This window comes from Callorhinchus milii, unplaced genomic scaffold, assembly GCF_018977255.1.
Source record: "Callorhinchus milii isolate IMCB2004 unplaced genomic scaffold, IMCB_Cmil_1.0 Scaffold4, whole genome shotgun sequence".
Lineage (NCBI taxonomy): Eukaryota > Metazoa > Chordata > Chondrichthyes > Chimaeriformes > Callorhinchidae > Callorhinchus > Callorhinchus milii.
This window is the reverse complement of record NW_024704745.1, coordinates 18569437-18587607: the sequence shown is the minus strand read 5'-3', so window position 1 is coordinate 18587607 and position 18171 is coordinate 18569437. Positions and strand designations below refer to the sequence as shown.

General features: G+C 44.7%; 1 protein-coding gene and 1 non-coding gene across 4 annotated transcripts; one reads left to right on the top strand and one right to left on the bottom strand.

Moving 5' to 3' along the window:
• The first annotated feature begins 1754 nt into the window (after positions 1-1754).
• vegfd (vascular endothelial growth factor D) lies at positions 1755-18150 on the top strand. Of its 3 annotated transcripts, XM_042333897.1 has the most exons (8): positions 1755-1775; positions 4127-4230; positions 9749-9941; positions 10062-10252; positions 11677-11819; positions 12081-12172; positions 12273-12414; positions 17814-18150. In XM_042333897.1, the coding sequence occupies exons 2-8, from the start codon at positions 4138-4140 to the stop codon at positions 17917-17919; spliced, it is 960 nt and encodes a 319-aa protein (XP_042189831.1). In that variant the 5' UTR covers positions 1755-1775; positions 4127-4137; the 3' UTR covers positions 17920-18150. The 3 variants fall into 3 exon arrangements, with proteins under 3 accessions (XP_042189831.1, XP_042189832.1, XP_007890019.1); XM_042333898.1 differs by lacking the exon at positions 1755-1775 and having other exon boundaries at positions 4072-4230; positions 12081-12169; XM_007891828.2 differs by lacking the exon at positions 1755-1775 and having other exon boundaries at positions 4072-4230.
• Positions 12889-12960, bottom strand: trnav-uac. Its single transcript has one exon. It is a non-coding gene; the product is annotated as a tRNA-Val (tRNA).
• Positions 18151-18171: the final 21 nt, after the last annotated feature.

Sequence of the window (18171 nt, the reverse complement as noted above, 5' to 3'; positions counted from 1 at the left end):
GGTTAAGAAAATTTATAAAAAAGCCCCACATCTTGACTTTGAATTCACTAGTTAGGCTGGTGGAGCCTCCACTGCATTGTCAGAGGCGCAATGTCTTTTGAATGAGACCGTCTCCCTGTTTCAGGTGGACACTAAAGATCCCACGGCACTATTCGAAAAGAGAAGGGAATTTCTCCCAGTGTTCTAGGCAACAATCCTTCAAATAAAATTCCATGGCTGCTTATGGAACATTGCTATGTTTGCCTACAAAACAAACAGTTACTGCACTTTACAGTAAATCCTGTGAAACACTGAAGTTCTTCCAAAATGTACTATATCACATGCAAAGATTAGTATTATTATAATGGTGACAGGCATGATGCACTGAACTACTGGCTGCTTCAGAGTTGGCAGTATCCTGATCACGAACAGTGGAAAGCTGTGATCTAGAAATCCTATACCATGACCCTGCCATCTTCCTTGACCTCCTCTCCTCCCTCATCCATCTCAGTGGGACCACATTCCACTCTCTTGTTCGAATCCTCCTTCACCCTCCACCATCACTGTATCGTCACAAACGGTTTCTCCTCCTGTCCCCGCACAGTTACCTGCGGCATATCCCTAGGCTCTCCCCTTGGCTCCCTCCTTTTTCTCATTTACAGACTCCCTCTTGGTGATGCCAACAACAATAACAACTTACATTTATATAGTGTCTTTCACGCAGGGTAGCATCGGAGACATCCACAGACATGGAGTCAATTTCCACATGTTTACAGATGACACTTAAATCTGCTTCTGATTCTCAGGTCCACTGGTGTTCTGGCCACTTGGTTATCAGATATCAAATCCTGGACAAGTGCCAACTTACTGCAGCTGAATGTTGACTAGACAGAAGCAATACTCCTTAGCTTCTGTCAATGTTTTCTCACTTGTGCTGCTGACCTCCTTAATCTCTACGTCCTATCTCTCAGATGTACTAAACCAGTGTGCAATCTAGGTATCAGGTTCAAACCCCAGCTGTCCTTCTTACCCCACATCGGGTCCCTGACTAGGACCACTTTCCTCCACTTCTGCCACATCGCCCACCTCCAACCATATCTCATGCCCAACGTAGCCCAAACCCTAATCCAGATTTGTTACCTCCTGTTTTTTCAATGCCCATCTCGCCATTCTCCCCAGCACCATCGTTCACAAGATTCAATTGATTCAAAACTCTGCTGCCAGTATCCTTATCCATACTGAACTCCACACTTCATACATATAGAACAAACAAGCAATATAGGCCATTAAAATAAATGGACTGGGCTCAGCTGCCCTATCCCTACAGGTGAATAGTCAGATGAGACTCACTGGGATTTAGTGTTCACTGATCACTGAAAATTGGAAGTTTTTATAATAATAATAATAATCCTTGCATTTGATATAGCGCTTTTCACATCTTCCAGACGTCTCAAAGCACTTCACAGAATATACTGTAAAGTGAATTGACTGTATATTTGTGGGCGAAACGCGGCAGCGAACAGCGCACAGCAGTGTCCCACAAACAGTCATGGATTGGCGATTGTTTGTGGGACACTTCTGCTTTTCCACTGAAGCTTCATATCAAGAAATCCCGTTTACAAGGTCTCAGTGTACACACACAAAAAAACGTTTTAGCCACCAGCAAACATTAGCTCCCACTGAGTTCAAACATGAAAAATGATCACAGTGGGGCGTGGTCCCGAAGGAATAGCTCTCCATCAGGAGTCAAAACCTTCAGGAAGAGGGAAGAGAATTGCCAAAGTGAAAGGGGTCCAGTAAGTACTACCAAACCCAAGCGCATTAAATGCTGACAGTGATATTAGTTGGTGTTTTGCACGATATCAGTGGGGTGTTTCGCACGATATCAGTTGAGTGTTTTGCACGATATCAGTGGGGTGTTTCGCACGATATCAGTTGAGTGTTTTGCACGATATCAGTGGGGTTTTGCACGATATCAGTGGGGTGTTTCGCACGATATCAGTGGGTGTTTTGCACGATATCAGTGGGGTGTTTCGCACGATATCAGTGGGGTGTTTTGCACGATATCAGTGGGGTGTTTCGCACGATATCAGTTGAGTGTTTTGCACGATATCAGTGGGGTGTTTTGCACGATATCAGTTGAGTGTTTTGCACGATATCAGTGGGGTGTTTTGCACGATATCAGTGGGGTGTTTTGCACGATATCAGTTGAGTGTTTTGCACGATATCAGTTGAGTGTTTCGCACGATATCAGTTGAGTGTTTCGCACGATATCAGTGGAGTGTTTTGCGCGATATCAGTGGGGTGTTTCGCAATGGGAGAAAGAGGGAGGACCGTCTGAAGCACCGTCCGGTCTCAGTGCTACATCGCTTCCAGAGCGATGGGTCGGTCTGAGCCGACGACAGCGAGTGTTGTCGGTTGTTTTCTGTGCCTCACTTCTCACCCGCTTTGGTGCAGAGGAAGCCGAGGACCTGGAGCTGAGCCGGGGCTTTGACTGCCAGCTTCAGCCTCGAGGTCTGGATCCCATTTAAACCACTCGCTGCTGCAGCTTCTGGTCAAGTTCACGCTCTGTGAAAGCCCTCTTCGAGACGAAAAGCACGAGAGAGAAAGAGAGAGAGAGAGACCCTCCCCAAACCCCCCACCCACACCCCCCACCCACACCCACACCCCACCCCTGGATCAGGACAACGCCCACTCCCCACCGGCGGATCACAGCGAAGGGAGTTTGCATTTTCCGGGAGACGGCAACGAGGGAGTTTTGAGCGTTAACACACACACACACACACACACACAAAAAAAAACCCCCCTCTGTTATTTCGAGGGGTTCTTGTCGGTGCGGCTGAGGGGGTGAAGTCCGACTTTCTTTGTTTGCCCCATATCGCCTCTCTGTGGTTCACGTGGCTCTCTTCGGTTTTTGGAGAGAGAAAGAGAAAGAGAGAGAGAAAGAGAGAGAGAGAGAGAGAGAAAGAAAAACTCCGCTGAGAAGTTTCCCTTCCGACCCCCTCTCAGCCGCGGGGGATCCATGACACCCGCCGACACAGGACGAGAGAGGACCTCTCCATCCCCCGGACGGGAAGGGAATTGACGGGTGTTCACTCCCCGCGGCGTTTCTGGAACTGAAAGCGGGACAGACGAGAAGGGGGAGAGAGGGAGAGAGAGAGAGGCAGAGCCGCGTCTCTTTCCTTTGGCGAACGCGATGCTGAGCTGCGATTAATTGTGCAACTGTATAAAAGCCGTTCCGGCTCTGATACCCCCCCCCCCCCCACCCCCACCCCCCAGCCCATCCCTCCCCACCCCATCCCTCCCCCACCACCCCAAGCCACCCCCCAACACCACCCCCCCAACACCACCCCCCCAACCCCCACCCCCCTCCAGCCCATCCCACCCATCCCACCCCCACCACCCCACGCCACCCCCCCCACCCCACCACCCCCCAGCCCATCCCACCCCCACCCCCCCAACACCACCCCCCCAACCCCCACCACCCTCCAGCCCATCCCACCCATCCCACCCCCACCACCCCACGCCACCCCCCCCACCCCACCACCCCCCAGCCCATCCCACCCCCACCCCCCCCAACACCACCCCCCAACCCCCACCACCCTCCAGCCCATCCCACCCATCCCACCCCACCCCCCCAACACCACCCCCCCAACCCCCACCACCCTCCAGCCCATCCCACCCATCCCACCCCCACCCCCCCAACACCACCCCCCCAACCCCCACCACCCTCCAGCCCATCCCACCCATCCCACCCCCCCCACCCCACGCCACCCCCCCCACCCCACCACCCCCCAGCCCATCCCACCCCCCCCACCCCACGCCACCCCCCCCACCCCACCACCCCCCAGCCCATCCCACCCCACCACCCCAAGCCACCCCCCAACGTCCACCACCACCCCCCCAACCCCCACCACCACCCCACCACCCATCCCACCCCATCCCTCACCCACCACCCCAAGCCATCCCCCCAACCCCCACCACCCCCCACCCATCCCACCCCAAGCCATCCCCCCCACCCCCACCACCCATCCCACCCCAAGCCATCTACCCGCCACCCCAAGCCACCACAACCCCCCCCCCATCCCCCCCCAAAAAAAAACCAAACCAAACACCTCCTTTTTTCACACCTCTTTTATACGCTCAGAGACGTTCGTCATGAAAACTCACTGCGGTGTTTGTGTGCACATCCTCCTCTTGTCGCTGCTCCAGCTCTTGCAAGGAAATGATTCGGAGCACAACTCGAGAGCGGTAGGTGAATCCCTGCAATTTATTTACTGCTTAATCACTGAATCAACCCCACACCCCCACAACCCCCCAAAGGGGGTCTTCCCGCAACATCTGTGTGGGTGTTTTTTTTTAAAACTGAAGTGGCAGATTGCCAGCCCGAGGTGTAGGGTTTGTCATGTCATTTGCAAACTTGGGCGCAACTGTTTTTCATTTTTTTAATGTATTGTATGTTGTTATGTATTATGTGGTTATATATGATATCAAAAAAAAAGAAAAAAAAGAGGTCCGATGCGTGTAAGTGGTGTTGCGTGGGCTGTGGACTTACTTTATGGCACGGCTGGTGAAGTTCCCCCAAAAGAAATTGGTCGCTCCGATCCATGACTGTTTGCGGGACGCTGCTGTGCGCAATCGGCTGCTGCGTTTCGCCCACAAAACCGACGGTCAATTCGCTTTACAGTGTATTCCGTGAGGCGCTTTGAGACGTCTCGAAGACGTGAGAAGGTGCTGTATCAAATGCAAGGATGATTATTAGCAGTAGTAGTATTATAACCTGTATCGAAGAAAACAAAATGCACTTTTTGAAGCCAGGAATTTTAGATTATAGATGAAATGTCAATGAACTCGATTTTCATACACGTATCCTGAAATACATTTAATATCATTGGATCCTACCTTAATCCTGTGAGTTATTGTCATCCATTACGCTGGATATAGCAATTGCTTATTCAGAAGTTGAATATGATCCTTCCATGATCTAGGATTTCCAGATAATCTATTGTTCTGTGTGAGAAACCATCAATTAGCTGTAAAAGCTATTGGCCCTGACATAATGCCATCTTGTACAGTGCTGTGGAAAGCACACAAATGCTAATCTATTGCTATAACAACATAAAGTAAAATCCTCAAGGGATCCATTGTAAGAAAGGTAAAGTGAAGGTGTTTCATCGGTTCAGAGTTTGTACATCTGGCACTGCAGCACTTTCTGTCTGAAAAACAGCTTGGACTGATCATTCCTTCATCATCACAATGGGGGGACTCCTTTGACAACACAGTCATTGCACAAAGTATGTACTATATCTGGTCCAGAACATGCAGTGATTACGTTCATTGCAAACTTTGTTTTAAAAAAGAAGTTTCTGTCCCCTTGCTATTGAAATGCAATTGCATTGATTGTAGAGGAGGGAAGGTACCGTGTAAGAACAGCCACTTGTCTTATATCTCAGTGTGTTTTGAAGTCCTGCGGAAAAACCTGTAGGCACTGGGATCACTTTAAAATTCCTGTAACCCACAACAAGCACACCAGCATCAGCTTTCAATTACTATAGCTATTGCTCTAAACTGACTAATACTGTAGCTGCTTTCCTCATCCTTCCAATGGCACAGAGGTCCCCCCTCACCCAAAACTATAATAAAACTTTACATCAGTAAATGTTTCACAGTTAAGCTTCCTAGTAGAGACTTAAATGTTGCATAAGTTTGTCAAAGGCCTGTTGAACTACTTGAAGCTCCACTTATGGGTTAAATCGAAATTTCTGTGTTCTTCAAACCATTGAAAGATATGCTCATTATTTGACTTAAATATTTGGCTTATTTGGCTAGTAATATTATGTTTTAAATGTACTTTTGCATATAAGCACTGTAAATCAGGCCAAATAATTAAGCACTGGCTTCATCAAAAATAAGTTGTTTGTATTTTGCAAGCGTTGTATATAATGTGAGAAACACTTACTTGATGCAAGTGAATGAACTATAGCCCTGAAACTCATGTTGCTTTCTTCAGATAGTAATAATAATAATCCTATCTGATATAGCACCTTATCATGTCTTCGCGACGTCTCAAAGCACTTCACAGAATATACTGTAAAGTGAATTGACTGTATATTTTGTGGACGAAACCCAGCAGCCAATTGTGCACAATAAGTGTCCCACTATGGATTGAAGTGGACAATTTATTATTATTTTTTCTCTGGAGGAATTATTACCCCAGAAAAGTGGTCCGCCAATCGACTAACAACTGGGTTCCTACTTACTGCCTGGTAAACAGAGACGTGTAGAGTAGGGAAACTCGCCCAACATTTTGCCCTGCTGGAAATCGAACCCAGGACTCTCGCTTGTGAGGCGAGTGCTCTAACCACTGAGCTGCAGGACTCCACAGAATAGCTGTTAGTTGAACTATAACATTGAAAAGTAAAACATTTTCATCTTAAAGCCTTGGTCCCCTGTTCATCAAGTCATCTGGACTTCTGAAATGCAGAAGACATCTTGCTGGTCTTCCTAGCTCCTCCATCCGTTATCCAAAACTCCACTGTCCGCACGCTCACTTGCCCCAATTCCAAGTGATTACTTCAATCCTCTTCAGGTTCCACTGTGTCCCTCTCCCAGGAGATCAACTTTTAAGGTCTGCACCCTCACCGACACATCCCTTCATGCCTTAACATCTCTCTATCTCTCTGATCTCCTCCTACCTCTGCTCGCTCTCTTTGCTCAGCTAAGTCGTACTTGCTGCAGATCCCTTTCCCTTTTTTACCTCCCTAAACTCTGGTACTTTCTCTCTTTAGCCCTCCATCTCTGTCCTCATCACGCCTCAAAACTATCTCTTCGATCACACCTAAGGGTATCTCCGCCTTCCTTCCTCTCCCCACTTCCTCTGCTCGGTGTCTGCCCCAATCACTGTAAATCACTCTGAGACGTTACCCTACATGAAGGACACTATATAAATGTAAGTGGTTGTTGCTCCACCCCTGTTACTTAGTAATAGCTAAGTAAAATGGTCATAACAATGGCCAATTTCTACTGGTCAGATGATGAGTTATGCCAGGGAATGATCTTTAAAAGGAGCAAGTTATCTGTAGCTATGACTCGCTATTACTGCTTGCCTTTTTGTTGTCTCATTTTTCAATTGCATGACCTTTTCAAATCCATACTTTCGTATGTTCTTAATTTGCAATAATAGTCAGCATTAAAGGTTGCTGCATTATTTGTAGAGTTTTGCAAAGGTGTTCATTTTAAAATATTGTCGTAGGAATTTCAGCAATGTTCAGTATTGAGTGCCTGTTATTCCCTTAGACAGCCTTTATTGTCACTTTTCCAGGCTGATTAAAACTGAAATTAACTTGAAGGAATCATCTCAGTTGTAAGATATTGCGATGCTATTGATGTAAAAGATTGCATTTATAACTGAATGAGATTGCATGCTTCTCCTGAATTGTAGCCAATCTTGCTATACAGACTGTCCAATAATAATTGGGTTGAGACTACCACAACTGGGCTGGATTCAAATCTAGAACTGAAAGTGAAAGGTCAGTGTGCCACTAAATTTTCTAAATATTTCATTTCATGTGTTTTTTCATATAGCTCCACTTGGTGGAGTTCACAAACCTGTGTTATTTGTTTTCCAGTGAAATAATAGCAAGTTTATCATGGTATATTCTCCATATGTAGTATATAGAATGCACTTGAAATAATTTACAACATTTTCCCAACTATCAATATTTGTAATGTGAACATAACAGTAAAATGATTCATTTGCAGTATTAGTTCATGGTTATTGCTTTTTGTAGATCCCACAGCATGGTATCAAATATAAGAATATTACCACAATAACAGAAGTAATTTAAGGAATGTCTCGATTCATGAATAATCTGGCACTAAACTGACCCATTTAGATAAACCATTAACCATTAAACTATTAACAAATTAACATTTGTAAAATAAAAACTGAGTGTAAATTAATCCACTTCTGAAGTATGTATTATGTTTGCAGCCTGTAAAGTTTAAATAACAATGGCAATAGTTAACGGAGTGAAATTTTCATATTAGGTAGTATTGGAGTAGACAGTAATTATGACCAATTTGTAGCCTCTGGTGCCCTCTGCTGCTTTAGATCAGCTAAATATTTAACCATTGGACTTGAATGAATATTCCAAATCATCATCCAGAATCTGTGTGATTCAGAAAGTACCAAAGCCATTGTACCAGTACCAATATTGGTAGCAAAGGTATCCCCAACTAGCAGGTTTCAGGCAGAGGGGAAATTCTGTGCTGCAAGCTCATAAACTCTAACATGACTCAATGATCAAGAGGCAGCCAACTCAACGTGGTAAAGATTGAAATATCTTTTCCCAACCAATTATATGCACATTTTATCTGCAGGAGGCAATTCTATAATAGTTAACAGGTTTCCTGACATTGGTAAGAACTGGTAAAGCTAAAAAAAGAAATTCTGTTAATCCACAGCAGATCAACTAACATCTGAAAGGGAGAACTCGATTTAACATTTAAAAACTCATCCCTGTTTAAGAGAGCTATCCCAAATGTTAACATGTTCTGTTTTCAAATACTGAATTTGACCTGGATTTTTAGCATTTCTACTTTAATTTGTATGTTTTTTTTCTTTTGTTTCCATCTGGAAAATCTTATTCAGTGACTTTTCCCAATCCCCATCCCCATAATTATCATAAGTGAGAAACTGTTGCAGAGAAACTGGACAAAGAATTGGAAAATGCATGAGCATACAACAAAACAGCAGTAAAACAAATCATCGATGAACAATCCAACAAACTAGCTCTCTGATTTCTCTGGTTCATCGTCATGAGTGATTATTTTTTATTACCTGTTTACTAAGACTTGTGAAACAGCAACAATCTGGCCTCATTCCTTCGGTGCTCTCTTTTTTTTATTGTATTTTTTACAAAAGTTTGGATCAGGATATCTTAAACTGAATGAGAGGCAAAGTGTGCTAATTTATTCAATTAACAAACCTGAAAATCTTGTTCTTAAGACTTTAAAAGCTATAGAGTGTTTCCAATATAGATCTTTGGCTCACCACTGACAATTATCTCCCAGCCAGATAACTCAATATCTCAACATACAAGAACTATCCTATGGGGGGTGGGGGGGGAGTATCCTTAGGGTTGAGCTGCTTCCTAGGTGGCGTGCTTGGCAATGGAATGTCAGATCGAGTTAATCTTCTGTGGCGGTCCTCGTAATACAGTTCCTAAGTCAAGCAAGTCCACAGCACTTCAAGAAATTTTGTGTTAAATTATTCATTTAAAACTGCATCGCAGTTACTTGTAGACTCATGGAGACAAATTTACCAACAGAGAAGAATAGCACTCAACCCCCAGCAGCTAATTCACTTCTTGGAGCACATGATGGACAATAATTTCTTCAGTGAGTAGGACTTATCATAAATAATTGATAGGACTCAGAATTAAAAGAAACATTATTGAAGGTCATTTTGCTTTGATCACCAAATGGAGCAAATTATAAAATGAGCTAATCCCATTTCAAGCATACCTTATTTGGAGTGAACTGATGGAGTACAAAAGCCGACATGGACTAATTTAGGCCGAATGTAATTCTGCTGTAAATCATGTGTGAAAAGCTAAAGTTGCAAATGGATCTTGTTTTTAACGTATTTCTTTTACATTTACATTAACATTTCAGAATAACATTGCAAGTTATTCAGCCATTCAGGTGCTGAACGGAATTAATTTTTCTGCAACATTCTGGTTACAGTTTCATCTCTTCATTTCAGAAGCAGAGCAAAGCGAGTTTAGAGCAGCAAATCAGATCTGCCTCCAACGTAAGGGAGCTACTGTCAATCTTTAACTCACTAGATTGCAAACTGTGGAAGTGCCGTCAGAAACTAAGATATCTGGCTGGCTTTGACACGCGATCACGATCCACCCGGTTTGCTTCTCCTTATTACGATACAGAAATTCTCAAATGTAAGTGTTTTAAAACTTGTTCAATGCTTGCCTCACGCTTTGCAGTGTTTATATACTTGCAGTAAACGGGTGGAGTTTAATTCACAGCATATTTTCCATTTATTTTCTTTTTCAATGTAGCCATTGATGATGAATGGCAGAAGACTCAGTGTGTCCCCAGGGAATCGTGTGTTGATGTTGCTAAAGAACTTGGAAGAAGCACAAACACATTCTTCAAACCTCCCTGTGTGTCTGTGTACAGATGTGGCGGATGCTGCAATGAAGAGGGTCTGGTCTGCAAGAATATCAGCACATCCTACATCAGCAAAGCGGTGTCTGCAACATCTTTGCCTTTTCTGTGTAGTCTTTATTTTCCTTTTGTTTTTTTCAAAAAAGAAAGTAAAATGTCTTATTGACATTGCAAAATTGATTGATAAATTTGAGAAGAAGCTGTGCTAGCCTTTCGAAACAGATTTACTCCCATCAGTTTTCTCAATTGATTTAACTAAATTTGAAAGAATATCCTCGCTCATAAGAATTTATAACAATATCCTTAGTTTATCCATAGATTCGTCAAAACTAATCTGCGGAAACACTATTTTCAAAACTAATCTGCAGAAACATTTCAGTGAATGAGTGGTAAATCTTTGGAACAGATTCCCTAGAGAGACGGTGGAAACGGAAAGTGTCCATTCATTCTAATGCAAATTTATTTTAGAAAATAGTATTTGGGATACAGTGTATGAGTAATTTGAGAAATGACATATAGTAAGTGTAGTATGCTTGGAAGAACCGGGCAACTTTGGATCTAAGAGCCAAAAGCTTTCCACTCTATTGTAGACTAATCCATACTGAATTAATTACTATCAACAACTCCATTATTGTAGCATGCGACAACTAGGATGGTAGAAGGCGAACTAGATGTACCTTTGTCTAGATGCCCCCCCCATCCCCAGGACTCACTATCAAGCTTTACATTTGAATAGTGACTCGTGGGCAAGATAATGGAGGGCAACCAGTGCCTATTGAATCATAGCCCAATAATAGGAAGTAGATGACTTCTGAAGACGGGAGAGGGAAGAAAATTGACAAAGGAAATTGGAAAGAGAAAAGAACTGGCTAAACACCATTTATTGGATTGAAACTGCAGAGTAAATAGCGAATTCATTGGGAAAATTGCCTGGGATGTAAACTATGTTTCCTGCAGGGAACCCCGCATTAATCTGACTTAGAGCAGAACTATGCTCTAATCTGAGATAGCCTGGGAGCAAAGCCTATGTATTGCATGAAGTCTTGTGAAACTCTGGAGCTGAAGTCTCACAGATGACAGATGGAATAAGTTTAAGGTGGGCTTTGAAGATAGATAGAGAGAGGGAGGCGGAGGGATAGAGTTTTACAGTGAGTTTTCTGTAGTTCCTAAAAGAAGATGCAGAAAAACAGCTTCAAAGTTCTGGCTATATTTAGAAATTTGCCAATTTCTGAATGCTCTAAGATGCAATATGAATAGAGTAAGTCTAGACTCAGATGGAATTTTCTCCCAACAGTGCTTAAATCCACTGGTGCTGTTTATGAATGGATTCATTTCAAGGTCTTCACTCTCACATACTGCCTTCATGCCCCAGCTTGCCATGTCTCTCTGATCTCCTCATATCCCACTCACCTTCTGCCCAGGAGAGAAAGTAGAAGAGGAATTAGTTTAAGGCAAAAAAATCTAAATAATGGTGTTACTAATTTTTCTACTCTACTGTATTTCTAGCTGTTTGAAATAGCTATCCCCCTGACCAATGTACCAGAGCCAGTGACAATCAGAGTTGCTAACCACACGGCTTGTAGATGTATCTCCAGCCGACATACGTACTCTATCATCAGAAGATCAATTCTTACACATTATGAAGACAGGTAAGTCAAGTCTCCTTTGACTCTTCATGGTCAATGCCTTTATTTACCAGTTATCAGGGGATGCCTAGGTTCTTCTGTTTGATAGGTTAATCACAAGACCCAATAACGTCTATATAAAAAAATAATATTGAGATATTGATATTACACATTTGGAAGGTGAATCAGAAGAAAGTATGTAGTAGACTATCTTATACTTAGCAACATGTACATACTAACAGTAATAACTACAGTCAATTCACCCTCTGATGTTGTCCTTTGCAGCTGTTCACACTCTGATAGTAAATGCTCCACAAGACAAGTGTGGGATAAGCAAAAATGCCACTGTGTGACTTCCTTGGACCGAAGGCAAGGTGGTGAGAATTCCTGTGCTTTCAAATTAGCTCGGATTTTATACACAGAACATGAATTCAAAATGAGTTGCATCTTTTAAAACACCTTGTTCTTTTTATCTAGAACTTTCTCCGATTGCGGAACTGGCTCTCTGCGGACCCTATAGGCAGTTTGATGAGGATATGTGTGATTGTGTTTGCAGAGACATAGAAAATCATGAAACGTGTTTCCGGAAACAGAAAATATTTGACCCAGATTCCTGCAGGTACAAAATATTAAGAAATATATGACTGTAATATACACTAAGAGGAATGCAGTGGGTTGTATAGTGACAATGGAAATATACTGTACTGTACTTATAAGGAGCACCTTCAACCTTTATTGTATAGGGTCTATTCACTTTACAATATATTCTGTGAAGCGTTTGAAAAATGTGATAAGGCACTATATTAAATGCAAGGATTATTATTATACTCTTAGTTATCTGTTTTAATAAATAATAATAATAATCCTTGCATTTGATATAGCGCTTTTCACGTCGGGAGGACGTCCCAAAGCGCTTCACAGAACACACTGTAAAGTAAATTGACTGTATATTTGTGGGCGAACGCGGCAGCCAATTGCGCACAGCAATGTCCCACAAACAGTCGTAGATTGAAAATGACCAATTTATTATTGTTTTGGTTTTTTTGGAGGGATTATTATTAGGTGTGTGGAGTAAGGAAACTTGCCCAAGGTTTCGCCCTGCCTGGAATTGAACTCAGGTCTCTCGCTTGTAAAGCGAGTGCTCTAACCACTGAGCTACAGGACTTTAGCTTTGGACTTTAGTTTTGGGGGGAATCTGCAATAAGTGATGTTAATTATCACATTACAAACTGCATTTCTCCCCTTTACATCATAGGTTGTTTACAGATATTGAGTTTTTTTGTGCATGGGAACAAGACTTAAGCTTTTAATATGATAATTTGTTGAGGTCATTCGGAGTTTTAGGAAGAGGTACTGAATTTTCTCACTTCTTTCATTTCAAACTTGAAATCTCTTCGGATATTGAGTCACTATCTGCTCCATCATGTTGCATTCTGACTTAATTTTTTTTATTTTTCTCCTATAATCTTTGTATATGTAATATCTTGTTTTCAGAAGGTTTTAGGTTCAAGTCCCGTATTGGGGACTATGAGCTCATACTCCATACTGACACTGCCGTTGAGAGAGACGGAGCATTGGAGGCACTGTCTTTCAGATGAGCCATTTAAACCAAAGCCCAATTGGCTTTTCAGATGGACATTAAAGTTCTCAACAACATGAAAGATCCCATGACAATTCAAAAAGATAGTTTCTGTAAGTGACCTGGCTCGCAATTCTCCAGCTAATTGGTCATTTACCTCCTAGCTATTGGTGGGACATTTCTTTGTACAAATTGGCTAACATTCGAACAGACAGTCACTACAATTTATAGAAAACCTTGTGAAACACAGTGAGGTGCTTCAATGTGCTAAGGCAACAACAACATTACATTTGTATAGCGCCTTTCATGTCGGGAGGACGTCCCAAGGTGCTGGACAGTATACAGCATTTCAGACCCAAGTTGGGTTCAGGGAGGGAGAAGGGAGGGGAGGGGAAGGGGGGGTGACCGATGGCATGGTCGAAGAGTAGGGTTTTGAGGCGGGACTTGAAGGAGGCTAAGGAGGGGGTGAACGTTCTGGATTATCTGCAGCCTGTGAAGGGAGGAGTTAGGAAGGCTGACAAGCAGGGCGTTTGCATAGTCCTGTAGCTCAGTGGTTAGAGCACTCGCTTTGCAAGTGAGAGACCTGAGTTCAATTCCAGGCAGGGCGAAACCTTGGGCAAGTTTCCTTACTCCACACAGAGCCTAATAATAATCCCTCCAAAAAACCAAAAACAATAATTAAATTGGTCATTTTCAATCTACGACTGTTTGTGGGACAATTGTGCGCAATTGGCTGCCGAGTTCGCCCACAAATATACAGTCAATTCACTTTACAGTGTGTTCTGTGAAGCGCTTTGGGACGTCCTCCCGACGTGAAAAGCGCTATATCAAATGCAAGGATTATTATTATTATTATTATTATTATAGTCGAGCCTGGAAGTGATGAAGGCATGAACAAGAGTTTCAGCGGCCTGAGGTAGTGGCAGAGTCGGGCGATGTTACGGAGGTGAGGGAAGACAGAGCAGGTCATAGCTTGGATGTGGGGAGAAAAGACAGTTGAGGGTTGAACAAGACACCCAGGTTCCTGACTGGTTTGGTGAGTTGAAGTGTTCAACCATGGAGGTTGATGCCAGAGCCTGAGGTGCTGAGGCGCTGGCGCGAGCCAATCAGAAGGGCCTCAGTCTTGTTCACATTCAACTGCAGGAAGTTTGCCCTCATCCAGGACTTGATGTCCGACCGGCAGTCTGTCAGGACAGCAGTGGTCCTGGAGTTGAGGGTGGAGGCAGAAAGATAGAGTTGGGTGTCATCCGCGTACATATGGAAGTTGACCCCATGTCTGCGGATGATGTCACCAAGGGGGAGCATGTAGATATTAAAGAGGAGAGGGCCAAGGACAGAGCCCTGGGGGACGCCATACGTGACAGTGCGGGGGCTGGAGGAGAAACTGTTATAGGCAACAAAGTGGAGATGGTGAGAGAGATAGGAATCGATCCAGGCAAGGGCAGGTCCGCGAAGATTAAGTAAGGAGGAGAGGCGGTGTGTGAGGATAGAATGGTCAACAGTGTCGAAGGCGGCAGAGAGGTCGAGGAGGACAAGGAGTCAGAGGGAGTCCTGATCACAGATGTTTAGAATGTCATTAGTGACTTTGACCAGGGCAGTTTCCGTGCGGTGGGCAGCGCGGAAGCCGGATTGGAGGGGTTCAAAGAGGGAAAAGCGAGAGAGAAAGGAGCGGAGCTGGGATGCGACGACTCGTTCCAGGACCTTGGAGAGGAATGGGAGGTCAGAAACGGGGCTGGAGAGCAGGGATGGGTCCAGGGAAGATTTTTTCAGGATGGGGGTGATGACAGTTTTTAGGGGGGTTGGAACTGAACCAGTTGACAAGGAGAGGTTGATCACGTCGGACAGGAGAGGGGCCAGAAGGTGGAGCTGGGAGATGAGGAGAGAGGTGGGGATGGGATTGAGGGAGCAGGTGGTGGGTTTGAGTTCACAAACAATCACGGAGAGGGAGGAGGGAGAGATAAGGTTGAAGGAGTACAGTGGGGTATGGGTGGAGGGTGGGTCATGAGGGAGAGGTGATGTGTGGATGGCTGAACGTATCCCCTTGATTTTGGTTTTGAGGAAATCCAGCATCTCTTTACAGTTGGAGTTTGAGGAGAGGATAGGTGAGGCATGGCGAGGTGGACGGAGGAGACAGTTTGTCGTGGAAAAGCGAAGCCGGGGGTTGTCCTTTGCCTCCAAGATAACCTTGGAGTAGAAGGAGGATTTGGCGGAGGCAAGAGCGCAGTGGTAGGTCTTGGTGTGGTGAAGCCAGATCTGCCGATGGACCGTTAGTTTGGATTTGGTCCAGGCACGTTCGGCAGCTCGCACGTGCCTTGAGAGAACGGAGACGGCTGGTGTACCAGGGGGATTTATGGGAGTCTGAGGCAGTTCGGGAGGTGAGGGTGGTAAGGGAGGTCAGAATGGAGGACAGGGAGTTGTGGAGAAAAGAGAGTGAGGAGGGGAGATTGGTCATGGAGGGCCAGAAGTGTAGGAGTTCAGATGACTCCAGGGCAGTGGAGAGGGAGAGGGAGGAAATTTTTTTCCACGGACGATATGTGATGGTGAAGGGTTGAGAAAGGGGAAGGGGTACAGAGGTGTTGAAGGAGATGAAGTGGTGGTCCGAGATGCTTTATCGATGATGGTGATGTCCGAGATGGCGAGGCCCCGGGTGATCACCAGTTCAAGGGGGTGGCCACAGACGTGGGTGGGGGAGTGAATGAGGAAGGAGAGGTAAAGGGAAGAGAGGAGAGAGGAGAAGTCGGCAGAGGTAGAGGAGGAGGGGGTGGAGGTTGAAGTCGCCTAGGATTAGAAGGCGTTCGGGGCAGAGGGAGAGGGAGAATAGGAGGTGGAGATGTCTGAGAGGAAGGTGGGGGAAGGCTTGGGGGAACAATAGACAAGGAGGATTTTGAGGGAGAGCCTGTAGGGGTGGTAGAGGGTAAGGTGTTCGAAGGAGGGGAAGGTTCCGGAGGAGTAAGGGGAAAGGCCGAGTGGGGACCAGGAGATGAGAGCACACCACTGCTAGGCGCTATGTCAAATGAAATTTCTTTTTAATGATACTTTTTCTTGTTTACCTGGATCGTAATTTTCCACGTTTCCAGTTTGCATTTTGGCAGGACATCAAACCTGTTTGCAGAACAAATTTTTCTAAAGGGGGGGGACAGTTCTTTGAAGAGATAAGACATTTCAGGAATAAAGTCATATTAACCGTACCAGTCTTTGTGGCTGTTGCAGACCTGAGGTTATTCACTGATAAGAATACAAGAATATGTCCTTATGCATGTTGAATGCCGTTCTACAACGATGGGGTTTGTTCAATGTAAACTACAACAACAACAACAACAAGATTCCATTTATAGAGCGCCTTTCACGTCAGGAGGACGTCCCAAGGCGCTGCACAGTTGGGTCATGACCCGAGCAGGGGGAAAATGGTCAGGGTGAGGGGAGGGAAGGGAGGGAGAGAGGAGGGGGGAAATGGTCAGGGTGAGGGGAGGGAAGGGAGGGAGCGAGGAGGAGGAAGAGAGTCGAGAGGGGAGCTGAAGGCACGGTCAAAGAGAAAGGTTTTGAGACCGGCCTTGAAGGAGGAGAGGGAGGAGGTGGCGAAGGCACTGGGGGATGGAGTTCCAGAGCCTCGGGGCTGAGAGGCTGAAGGCCCGACCACCGATAGTAGGGCGGTTGGGGCGGGGGACGTGGAGCAGACCGGAGCCAGAGGAACGGAGGGTACGGGCAGGTAGGTAGGGGGATAGTAGGTTGGAGAGGTAGGAGGGAGCAAGGCCGTGAATGGCCTTGTAGGTGAGGATGAGGATCTTGAAATCAATCCTCTGGGGGATGGGGAGCCAGTGGAGGCGAGCGAGGGTGGGAGTGATGTGGTCCCGAAGCCTGGTGCGGGACAGTACACGAGCTGCAGAGTTCTGAATGACCTGCAGCTTGTGGAGGGAGGTGCCGGGAAGGCCGACGAGGAGAGAGTTCCCATAGTCCAGCCTTGAGGTGACAAAGGCGTGAACCAGGGTTTCAGCAGCGTGAGGGGTGAGGTAGTGCCGTAATCTGGCGATATTCCGGAGACTAAGTTCAATTTTGTTCATACTACAACCAATGGAACAGGTTCCCTGTGCTTAAGAGAATGGGTTGCAAACAGGTTACTGTCAAAGTAATTTTTATTATAATTTACAGAGGATTGTACACAGCATATCAAAATACAAGCATTAAGTATTCTTTTATTTATGCACCTCCCATTTTGCCGTTGCACAATACTCATCAAACAAAACAATAAAAAAAAGTAATGATTGTAACAGCTACAGTAATCAGGTGAAGGGATTAATGAAGTTCAGGTCTGTTGCCCATGCCTATGCCTTAAAAAATTACAGCATTTATTTCTAATTTCATTTGCTGTGGGACAGCTTTAATACAGGTGTAATGTAAAATATATCAATATTTCTTTTGACCCATTCTATTTGTTGTTACAGCTGTGTGGACAGACATGCCTGTTTATCCCACTCCAGATCCTGCGCTTTGGGAATGGTTTTCAATTACGAGTACTGCCGGTGTGAGTGGAAGCGAACACTAACATAACCCACAAAGTAAGAGTCCACCCACAATGATGTATGGATGCCTTTTTTTTAAATAAAAGGAGCTAGTACAACACTCCTAGCCTTGCTTTAAATTATTGATACTGAAGAATTATGTAAAATATTAAATGTAGCAGCAATTTAAATGTGTCTATGTCTTTCATTTCTAGAACATAAAAATATTTTCTGTATGTTATTTACATAATAAAAGTCTATATGACATCTCTGTTGAATTGGTAGTCAAAATGATGTATCA

Bases quoted from the DNA above. Each gene is read 5' to 3' on its own strand.
- vegfd (XM_042333897.1), top strand. From the start codon at position 4,138: ATGAAAACTCACTGCGGTGTTTGTGTGCACATCCTCCTCTTGTCGCTG. The intron at 9,942-10,061 runs GTAAGTGTTTTA...TTTTCAATGTAG, and splicing joins CGATACAGAAATTCTCAAAT to CCATTGATGATGAATGGCAG. The intron at 12,415-17,813 runs GTACAAAATATT...TTGTTGTTACAG, and splicing joins TTTGACCCAGATTCCTGCAG to CTGTGTGGACAGACATGCCT.